The 11,671-nt window shown below is 35.4% G+C and overlaps 1 protein-coding gene across 24 annotated transcripts in view; it reads left to right on the top strand.

Annotated features, from left to right (window-relative positions):
* The first annotated feature begins 644 nt into the window (after positions 1-644).
* LOC145691015 (uncharacterized) overlaps positions 645-11,671 on the top strand; it is a 220,959-nt gene continuing 209,932 nt past the window's right edge. For all 24 annotated transcript variants that reach the window (XR_014132329.1, XR_014132328.1, XR_014132322.1 and 21 more), the window contains exons 1-2: positions 645-961; positions 7,501-7,656. Coding sequence is in view for 14 of the 24 variants with exons in the window: in XM_081766541.1 (XP_081622667.1) it covers positions 821-961; positions 7,501-7,656 (297 nt within the window). In the remaining 10 variants the exon portion in view is untranslated. The remainder of the gene's footprint in view (positions 962-7,500; positions 7,657-11,671) is intronic.

The raw sequence follows: 11,671 nt of genomic DNA, 5'->3' as shown, positions 1-11,671 counted from the left end.
AAATTGTGATTTTGATAAAGTTCCATTGTGGAACTAAGCTTATCCAGATTACAACAAACGACACGTCGTGAACAAATTATGGGCAGATGTAAGCAAGGAGCTTGGAGTGGAAGGTGTGTATATTTCCTTTGTTTTGTCTTTAAAATATGAAGATTTAATTAATACAGGAACAGCAACTTTTTATTCAATCTATCTTCCTTTCCTTTTTGTTCCTCAAATAATGATTTTACGAATGCATGTAATTATTGACAAATATGTTTGTAATAGCAAAAACGGGTTTCTTTACTCATGGAGAAAATTTTCTTAGAAAGTAGTTTGATTCTATAATATCTAATTTTATTTAGTTAATTTATTTTATAGTGAAAATAGTAGCGGTAAGTACGGAAGCATAATAATAACGGGAGAAACATTCACTCTATTTTGCACTCAATGGAAATTAATAGATATTATTATTATTATTTATTCTCTTAAGTCTTTAAGGTACGCATTTTGAAGCAACAATATTTCACATTGAAGCTTTGAAAGAGACATTGCAACTTTATGTAACATTTGCAAACGCAATCGGTAGCAATGGAGACGCGGCCTGTAGCGACTTTTCGAGCAAGGGACCTGGCACCACTGATTTTATTGAAGTAGAAGAAGAAGAAAAACACGAAGTTGTAGTAGTTACTACTTACTATATGTAGCGTAAATACATGATTGATTAGGTTTCTTGAACATTTGTTATTATACATTATCATCGTTATCTTGTTGTGATGTATGAAATGGCCTATATTAGAGTGAATTGAACTATAAGGTCATACTTTATTGCTAATTAAAAATGGAACTTTCATTAGAAACGATAAATCCAAACACGTTATGTCGGTTCTGTTTACAGAAATTGTGTGCGTCTATGGAAGTTAATATATTTGACGTTGGTTCAAAATTTATTCAAAAAATTAGTACTTGTCTGTCTCTTACAGTAAGTATCATAAATGTATTCAATTCAAAATACTAACAAGTTTCTATGTGCGTATACTGTTAACTCTGATAAAACAAGTTTTCTAGTGTTTTTGAAGTAGAGCGTCTACGTTCCACACCGGTTGCAGATCAAGTAAACAAAGCAAAAATAGAAAGAATGGGGATCATTTGTCATAGCCCTTGTTTCTAGGAGGTAATCCAGTGAAACTTAACCTATACGTGTTAAGATACTACGTGTGTTAATACAAAAATCGTATTAGTTTGGACTAGAGATGCAAAAAAGCCGGCTTTTTTGAATCGATGTTTTTTTTTCACATAAAAAGCCGGCGTTTTTGAAAAAAAAAACGAGAATTTTGGATATTTTGTTTTTTTTCATTTTCATGATTTTTCTATCTAAATAGCTTTATTATAGTACCGGTATGTTCTATAGTTAGATAAGAATTCCATGACCTAAATGCCATATTTCGCTCTGAAATTCACCATCAAGATGGATGGAGCACATGTTTTACGAATTAAAGCTAAGATGAAGAATGTAGTATTTGAGGGCAATTTTAGAGGGTATTTAACTTTATTTTAACGTTTGACTTATTGACATTTTTTTCTTCTCTAGATCATTTTAGTGTCATCCGTGTTTCAGTTCTAAGAGCTGAGTACTCTAGCTTCTAGCGCAAAAGTTCAACTTATGTTTTTTCTACATATGCGTCAAAGCGTACGTTTTTCAATATATTCGTCATACTAGGGATACGGACAAAATCTCGCGGCCGAAACATCGCGTGGCCAAAACCTCGCCGCCAAAACCTCGTGGGCCAAAATATATATCTCCCACTCCCCCTCCCTTTTGTTGTGCCGACAAAGTGAAATTATAAAAGACATCCTAGGCTCGAACCTCATCTATGTTGAAAATTTGATTGAGATTGGTAGGATGGCACAAGAGGTTTAATGTAACAAAGTAGTCATTTAATTTTTATATATATAGATATCCAAAGCATGCATTAGAATTTTTCTTGTCATTATTTTAATGTAATTATGTGTTATTCCTAAATATATACATATAGTAATATATAGAACATTCTACATTGAAGAAATCGTCGTGAAGAGGTTTTATCCTGACGACATTTCTTCCCAGGCGACACTACGTCTCGCTTAATTTAGACCAGACGAGATTCTGTGTTGCGAGATCATTACAACGAGGTTTTGTTCAGGCGAGATTTTGAGTATGGCGATATTTTGGGGCGCGAGGTTTTGTCCAGGCGAGGTTTCGGCCCGGCGAGGTTTTGTACCCAAACCGTCAAACCGTACTTCCACATTTCTGTTATACTGTAGCTCTGCAATGATTTAGCAATAATTTTCCCGATACAATCTTGAATACCAATTTACACAAATAACCAGTAGCTGATTTAGAGAAGTACTTTGGGAGGGGTTTCTCTGATTGTTTCGTTTTTTAAAATGTCTTAATTTTATTTGGGAGGTGCTTGAACTTTATGAGTACAGGCATAATTAATATTTCGTTTTGTTTATATGTTTAGCAATATACAACCTTGAAGATCATTTTATACTGGGAATCAGTGGCGGATTTAGAAAAAAGTATTTTGGGATGGGTTTTTCTTACTAATGTTTAGTTTTTGAAAACATTCGTAATTTTTATTTGACGGGAGCTTAAAGTTTATAAGTAAAGGCATAACTAATAGATATGTCGTTTGTTTTAGACATTCCGTAACTTTGGGGAACAGGTTTCAGTCCCAAAGACCGCTCCCCTAAGCTTCGCAAAACCGTCACTGCTGGTAATTAGTAATAATAACGATTTAAAAACAATAAGAAAGGAAGTCACCCAACTCACAGTACACGCACTATTTCTACATTCACAGATGAAATGAAGAAACGCTTTGTCAGAATGGTCGAATGCTGGGTTGAATCCCGGACTTCCCGATAGAAGCGCAAAAGCTAACCACTCAGTCATGTTTGTTGTGCAGTTGTATTTAGCTTAACTTAAATATATTCCGTAGTCCTTTTTTTTGCGGGGGGGGATGGGGGGGGTTTCGTAATGACATGTTGAATCCCTTTTCTTAAAAATTCAGAAAACTTGAGGATTGGGTAAACCGTGATGGTGGTTATATAAAATTTAACTGTAGAATTTCAAGAATATACAGAACCAAAAGCTCTAGATGTGCAGCCTATAAGTGTATCATATAAATCTAAGTATTTCTCTTATGTTTTATTTTAATTTTATTTTGTTTCAAAAAGAGGGTGTGGAATATTTTGAAGTAAAAATACTACATACAATTTGGTTAGTTATTTGTGTATTTTTTTTAAAGAAGTGTTTACTTTTAGGGTTGGCTGGTTTACACCAGCTGTTTTCTTTTTTTTTAAATAATTGGTTTAAACCAAAAAATAAAAAGAATATGAAAAATGCGAATCGTATGAACTTCATGGCGACGTTTCCACATATCAAACCATCTGCATTGGTTTTATTTCCTTTTCAGCTTTTAATCAAGGTATCCCATGTTCAATTCTCGGTCGAACCACAACCTTTCTTTCATGCGTAAACAAAGTAGCGGTTCGGAAAAGCGCTTCTTCTTGTTAACGAAAGTCTTCTCTTTGATAACCTCGATATTACGTAAGGATGTTAAGCCTAAACATACGAAACGAAACCAAATTGTATATTTCTGCATGCGTGAATGCCTGTTGTTTTATAACAAAGCCAACGTTGCTTAAATATATTGATAGCAATTGGCAAAATTTATCGATTGCCTACGTAGCTTCCAGCATTAGCTTGGATTGAAATTTCAATGATATCTACATACTAAATTTGTAATTAAATACCTTAGTTTTAGCGTACTACTTATGATACGTTGACCTTGAAATTTTACATGTAGAGCAATAACAGGATTTTTCCGTCATTGTTTTACATTTAAAGTAATGACGGGTTTTTCCCGATGGCTAATGCGGGAGTTTCTCAATTTAAGAAATTCACTGACCGGACTTCTTTAAGCGTATGGGACCTCTTCCAATATAACCCGTTGTTGCATAATAACACCAAGGCGAAACAAACTTATTTCTGTAAGTATGTAATATAAATACATAAAGCAAAATATCTAAATCAAAAAACCTGGTTTAAACTTCCCCCCAAAAATTTGTTTTTGGCATTTTCTAAAACAACACTGCTTACTTTGCCAACCCTGCTTGCTTTTGTATATAGGAGGTTAAAAAATTCTTATTATATACATTGGTTAATCCTTTGGAATTCATAATGTAAATATGTTGAAGTAAAATTGTTTGAAATATATTTTCGAAATTCATGGTTTATTTTGGAGGTTTTATATTATTATCAACATCAACCACTAATTAAATGACTTTTTGTGTTATAGAGAAGCGAAACAAAGTCTGCTTTATCAATTTAAAGCAGAATTTTGAAAAAAGCCCAAAATTTCCCAAGCAAAAAAGTGAAGCAGAAAAAACCGGTTTTTTTCCCAAAAAAGCCGGTTTTTTCCCAGCCCTTGCATCTCTAGTTTGGACAAAGGACAAGTACGCACGATAATTGAATTTGAAATTAATATTACAGGGTGTGTATTAATACTGGAAATACTGGGAATACTTGTATTACACTAGAATTTAAGGCTGATATTTAGTATCTCCGGGTTAAGTTTCAAAGTTGGGCGTCCCTTTCCAGCAAAATTTTTAAAATTTACAGGAAAGATATGGGTAATTTGATCGTTTGTGTGCTTGATAATATATGAAGACTCTCGAAAAATCTGTTTATTTGTTAAATATAAGCGGTTATAAACATGGGACTATACGGCGAGCGGAGGGAACTACTTGGCGCAAGGTAACCGAACAGTTGTTTTGTGGGAAAGAAACGACCATTTATGTTATCAACATGGCGAATGTACAAGGGCAATGAACTATCAGTTTTAACATTTGTGAAGCAATACGTTGATAACGAGCAAAATCTTTTAAAAGTTTGTGAAGAGCACGGATTAATGAATCTAATAAATTGCAGAAAGTGTCCAAAGAAGATAACAGCAAAAAAACGTGGCGAAAGCGGACGTCCAACTTCGCAATAAATGCCATCCGAATTTAATTTTGATACTGGAAATATACTAGAATTTCGATCCACATACTGGCAAAATCATGAAACTGGTAATTTGTCAACAGTCCTTTTCTGTAATTGTTTTAATAGTTTTGGAAACAATTTTGTATTCATTGACATTGTATTTTTTTTCAAAAAAAGAGAGTTGTATACATTTTGTAAATTAAACATTTAAAGCAATGAGTGGAGTGAAGGGCTGTGAGAAGATTGGGAAGCCGTTTAAAAAAATCATTCGTATTTCAAAAAAATCAAGGCTAACTAAATTTATTAAAAATAAAATATACTTTTGATGGTAAAACAATTAGAAGCCTGAAATCATCAAGAGTGAGATTATTCTTAAAGAACTTTAAAAATATCATTGTAATAGGTACTAGAATTTTGGTGATAGTTATACTGAATGTACTAGAAATATACTGGAATTTTGATCCGAATTACTTTCTGTAATATTTGGCAAAATATTTCATGATTTTTTGAATAGTCAGATTGAAGGAGCGATAGATACTTGTTAATGTACTTGTAAATGGTTGTTTCCGTGTGAAGAATTTTAAAATCGTATTCTCAAGAAACATTCAACACTAGGCTAAGCGACTGTAAACTTAAATAATCGGAACTAACCAATTGCAAGGCTCGTTTAAGAAAATTTCCAGCGTCTTTCCTGAATTGCGCTTGAGAGATTCGATAGATTATCCAAAACAGGTAGAAAATGTTTGACAGAAATTGTTAAGGACATTGGTAAATTTTGATCCACAGTGTATACCTATTCGTATTGGATTTGGGTGGAATTGCTTGAAACTCTTGTTTGTTGGAGATATTGTGTTCCTGAGAAGAAGTCTGAATGGGCACAACCACCAATCACTAACCGTTTGGTCACTACAGGGCTTTTTTTTAAAATTAATTTATTTTTTTCCCCTAAGAAAGCAGAGTATATGTTCTGGGTTTCGGTGAAAATAAATGAAACTATTATATGTTGTAGATCTTCTCATCGTGAGAAAATGTCTTAATGGGCATAACCAACAATTATTGGCCGTTTGGCTACTATAGTCCCAGATTTTTGAAAACAGTTGGGTGTAACAGTTGTAGCTACCGAGCAGCGGTAGTTCAGTTGGTAGAGAATTTGTTCGCAATCAGGAGATTCGGTCCTGCCCTGTCATTTTGTTTAGGGTTTTCCAGGGCTTTCCTTTATCCTGCAAGATGAACATCGGTATGTTTTCTACGCTTAAATGTTGCTGACCGCTATTCTCTCATCCCCTTCCAGGTTGTGGGGTAGGGTAAGATGATCTAAACCTTTTCAGGGTTTTCATACATTTCCACCAAAATCTCAGAATATCGTTACCTTCTGCTGTTTTCAGAAACGTGGCCCCGTAGTGCCCAAACGGTCAGTGATCGGTGGTTGTGCCCGTTGAGACTTTTTCTCATTAATACAGTATTTATTTATTTATTTATTTATTTAACAATCACCAGATACAGCTCAGAGGCCATTTTACACTGGATATCCAACAACAACAACAACAACAATGGAAAGGATTTGGGAAGGTATCGGCCAGGGCCTGTTTTAGTAGGTACCATCCCGGCATTTGCCTGGTAGGACTGAGGGAAACCCTGGAAAACCTCAGTCAGGATGGTCGGCAGCGGGATTCGAACTCACGACCTCCCGAATACGAAGGCAACGCTCTACCACTTGAGCTACTTCGGTCGGTATCTACAACATATCACGGTTTCAAGCAATTCCACCGAAATACATTTTCTATAAGGATTGTGCGGGGTCCTTTGGTACAACCACTTCGATAAAGTGCAGTTGAAGATATAAAACAAGGACTCTTGCAGGATTTAAAAACAACATTGTTCATGAGTATATATAAATAAATAGGTGCACCTGTTATAGAACAAATTTTCATAATATCATATAAAATAACTGATTGCATTATTAGCAGATTATTTCCAAGAAACTTATGGTTTAGTGATTATGTAGAATTTTCCATTCAGCAATTTTCTCTGATTACGTTTGTTCCACAAGGTGTTACACACATTTATAAATATGTGAATATTGCTAATACAGATGAAGTAGAGCCCTTCTTCTGTTGTTTAAGTTTTCCTAAATACTAAGAAACTGAAAATTAAACCTTCTTAGAATATAGCTGGATATCCGTCTTTACTGAATAGTCAGTTGACGGAGATTGTTTCCATTTACAGATGAAAATTTCGTTCCTGTTACGTCTTCCTAAAACGTAAAATTCGTTTTTGTGTATTACACTGCTTGCAGGTCAAGTTTCCTTACGACGTTAATTGTAGAGTGTTTGTAAACCTCAATTTAAAAGCCACCATGGTGTTCGGCTAGTAAAAGGGCAGCGGAGAAGAAGGGGAGAAATGTGTGAACCGTGGAATTGAAATGTTAAGTTTTGGAGGGAAAAAAAACTTGTTTCTTATAATGCTTGAAATACGTCTTTCTGTTACAGGTGTCTCCAGAGGACGATCTCCCTAACAACATCTGCAAAACATGTGCCAATAAATTGGAGGGTTTTGATGAGTTTCGAGATATGTGCCATCGATCTGAAATCTACCTGATAAGATTAGTATCTGCTCGTATCTCCAATTCCAAAGCTCTTAGACAGGTGAGTTGACTGTAGAAGTCTAAACCAGTAGCAGAGGCAATCGGTGCAACTGCTAAGAGTGAATTAAATGTTATTTAACAACAGTCTGAGTTGTAATTGGTAAAAATTTTCAGAACGAGAATAAACTGTACTCAGCAAGAACTCCCACATTAGAAATTTTACTCTGAACGTTTGAGTTATTTTCTTCTTGAACGTGGAATCTTTCCGAAAATTAACGTTAGTAAATCAACTACATCACGAATTCCCTCGTGGGTATATGCACGTTAGGCGCGGGAGCCCTATGTTTGATTTCCCTTGAGTCCATATTGTGCATTACACTGTAGATCTATGTCTCGTACAGTTCCGGTGCTGAATGGGTGAATAAACTCAACCAACGCACTGCATTGCTATTAGGATTTAAGAATTAGATTCGTGATCTATAACCATGTTAGCCCGTGTGAGGGATGACCTCCCTCGGTGAGCTCACTGCTCGGGAAATTGGGGAAGAGAAAAGGAATGACGAAGGAAGAGGGCAGCCTGGGACCATTTAGGTACCATTCCCACATTTGCCTCGTGTAAATGAGGAAAGCCCAAGAAAACCCTTATTTAGGATTACTGCCCTGAGAAAGCTTCATTCCGTCGGTAGAAGCTGTCAGATATGAAGCAGAGAGACGAGATTCACCTTTGAAAGTGAAAGTGTAGGGTTTTTCAGCCAAAAATAAATATATCTATATATTTTTTTCACTCATCAGGTTCTGTTTATAATATGCAGTGGTCAAGCTTTCTCAACCGAGGCTTAAACTCAAATTCGATATCTTTTGGAAATCTAACGTAAAAGTAGGCAAATTTTTACTTTGACTCCAACTGTGACTTCAACCGATTCATGTGATCCGGTTTCCGGAGCAGTTTAGGAATCATTCCTAAACTGCTCCCGGAACCGGATCACATGAATCGATTACAATTACTAACACAGTGAAAGTAATGTATGATGTTAAGAATTATACTATAAGTACAAGGGCCACAATGTTACTATACGATGTTAAGAATTATACTATAAGTACAAGGGCCACAATGTTACTATACGAAGTTAAGAATTATACTATAAGTACAAGGGCCACAATGTTACTAAACATCAATTCAGGTGAAGCGGTGACTATGAATTTTGAGATCTAAATGGGGGGGCTACCGCCACCCAACCCCCCCGCTCAAGTACCATAAAAACATCCAAAATAATAATAAATAATCACACCACTACTATAAAGCTAAGATAAGAAGGGAAAAATTAAAAAAAAAAAAAAAAAACACTCGTCTCTAATCATAAATCAGTGCATGACAAAGAAAAAAAAATTACATCTCAACAAGACAATAGGACAAGCAGCAGCAAACCAAATACTTTGCCTAATACTCAAATGCAAAACAAATCAAGAATAAAAATAATATGAATTAAAAAAAGAAAACACTCACCATTTCGCCATAGGAGAAATCTCATGAATAATGAACTCATAACTGCTGATTCCACACACGAAAAAATAAGATACCAAGAACACATGCACAATACTCAACATTACTGAAAAATGTTCCTTTCCGCACACACGTCGTTTTATTAAACCGAGCACACTTGCTATTATTACAAACAAGAAACCAATAAACGTCCACTTTTAGAATACGTCGAAAATATCTTTAGTTTAGACCACAACTATGATAGGTTTTCTCTAACTCAATTCAACCAATTCAATTACTCGCTTCTCGCATGCCACAAACAGCACCACACACATACATGCACACAGAACATGTGACTATTAACCAACTACCATATGACTACACAGACACCTAGTGGGAAAAATATGAACTAAGACGTCACACCACAGGCACGAACAGTTCTAACAAGTGACTCACGCACAAACAGTTCCACGAAGTAACTGAACCTATAAGAACCGATTAAAGTCACAGTTGGAGTCAAAGTAAAGACTTACCTAAAAGTATAAATAGTGATTTATTTATTTTTTTGAACGTCTGTATTGCAGATAATATCTCTTTGATTAAGTATTAAAATTCAAAACATTTCTTTCCAACGAACTGTAGATACCACGGTTATCAAGCCACAGGGATAAAATTTGTCTTGTCTGTGTTCACTCAAGTATGATTAACAGTGGAACGAAAATGGAACACAGATGAAACAAATGAGATTTGAAGTCAATGTTCCATTAATTATTAATCGCATGACCCGTTCACAGAATATAGGATATCTGCATAAGTACTCGGAGAATTTCTTGAAAAGACTACTTGTGGAAGCGCGTACGTTGTTTTATAGAGTAAGGGTTAATAAGTAAGGTGATGCATTCATCTAGCAACGTTAATTTTCTGAGAAAGACAAGTATGATACTTTGCTGTAAGTTTTACAATATTGGTGCTTTTGGTGAGTACAGCTTGAACTTAGTATTTAATATGCATCCTATCAAACCATTTAGCAATATACACTGTGTCTGGTGGAATCATCTTTATTGTTAATGTGTACATTTTACCTAACTCGTGTTGAACTTCGCAATATTATGCAGAGGGCGTACACTTACTTTGCTTATCCAGTGTCCCACTAATTGCGTTCAACCAATGAATTTCCGGCACACAGTACTGTTACCACCCCCGGAGCATATAGCTAGGAAAGGATTGGGATTTGGCAGAGATTCCAGTTACTCTACTATTAGTAGAAATGTCATACTGGTACTTTTAGAAATAAAATTTATTTTTCAATCAGCCCAGCCACTTAAAGGACTTAATAAAATCAGAGCATGAAAAATCCACTTACCTGCTCGCCAGTGGCGTACTTTTTCACATTTGACGAGTAGAGTCATGACAAGTAAACTATTAACTTTAGCAAGTAAACTACATTTGGCGAGTATAAACACTGTGACTGCAAAATGGTCTGGCTAGTAGATATTTTGGCTGGCTAGTAGTTTAACATTTTTCAAGCCCTGATATAATAAATTATATCAGAGATTCCAAAAGTTAGGAGAAATCGATCGGTGTAAATGGATACTGCAGTATGTAATTATATTTTTTACCTGTCATTACCAATTGGGAAGTTTTTAAAAATGTTTCAGAAATGAAAGGTGAGCCATTACTTTGTATACTTCATGCAGAAGCTAGTACTCTTGTCAAAATTTCGCCACAGTCCTCCCCGCCGGGGCTTTTGATGCACAGGGCCCTGAGTTCCATATCCTGTGGGAGCACTAAAAATTTGCACGTATTACGGTATTTCAGATTCCACCTTAAACTGTAGGTCCCCGTTTCATATAGCCTCGGTATTAAAAAGGGACGCTAAGTTTCAACAAGCAAACCAAGAGCTAATGAGGGTGCTTCGTAAACGTCGTTGAGTTTAATTCAAAGTATGTTGGAGAACTTACTCAGACAAAATGTCAAATTCATATTAAAAGTAATACTGAGGTAGATTGGGTTTGATTTTTAGTTTAATGTCCCTTTCAGCAGCGAAGCTATATCAGAGGTGAACACACGGTGTTTGTCCACCACAAAGTCCACTTGGCGCGAGCTGGGATCGGAAAAAGGACCCCATATACCAGAGGTGAACTCTCTACCACTGAGCCACCGCGGCACCCAGCATTAAAAACAATACAACATTTTCAGTCAATCGTTTCATCAGATGGCGAGGGAAGGAGTTGATGCGATTGTTATCTCGTCAGATTCAACAAAAAATTCTGGTAGTAATAATTTTGACCGAACAACATAATGCAAAGTGCAGATAGTACTTTTGGATGAATGTCGACAACTAATATGAAACGGAAGTGTCGTTTTGAATACTAATCGTAATAGTAACAGGAATGACATATATTTGTATTTTACTTCGGATATATTACTGTTAGGGTGACATTTCCTTTCCTTAGTGGTAGAGCAAATGTGAAAGTTGGGATATAAACAATAGGGAGAAGAATACAAGTATCCCGCATAAGATCTTTTACACAAGACAACAAAATAGAACGAAACCAAAAGTAGTTTTTCAGAAGATAGCAGATTATAGAAAAAA

Source organism: Thermobia domestica, chromosome 7, assembly GCF_964235325.1.
Source record: "Thermobia domestica chromosome 7, izTheDome1.hap1.1, whole genome shotgun sequence".
Classification (NCBI taxonomy): domain Eukaryota; kingdom Metazoa; phylum Arthropoda; class Insecta; order Zygentoma; family Lepismatidae; genus Thermobia; species Thermobia domestica.
The sequence above is the reverse complement of the archived record's forward strand: the minus strand, read 5'-3'. Positions and strand labels throughout refer to the sequence as shown.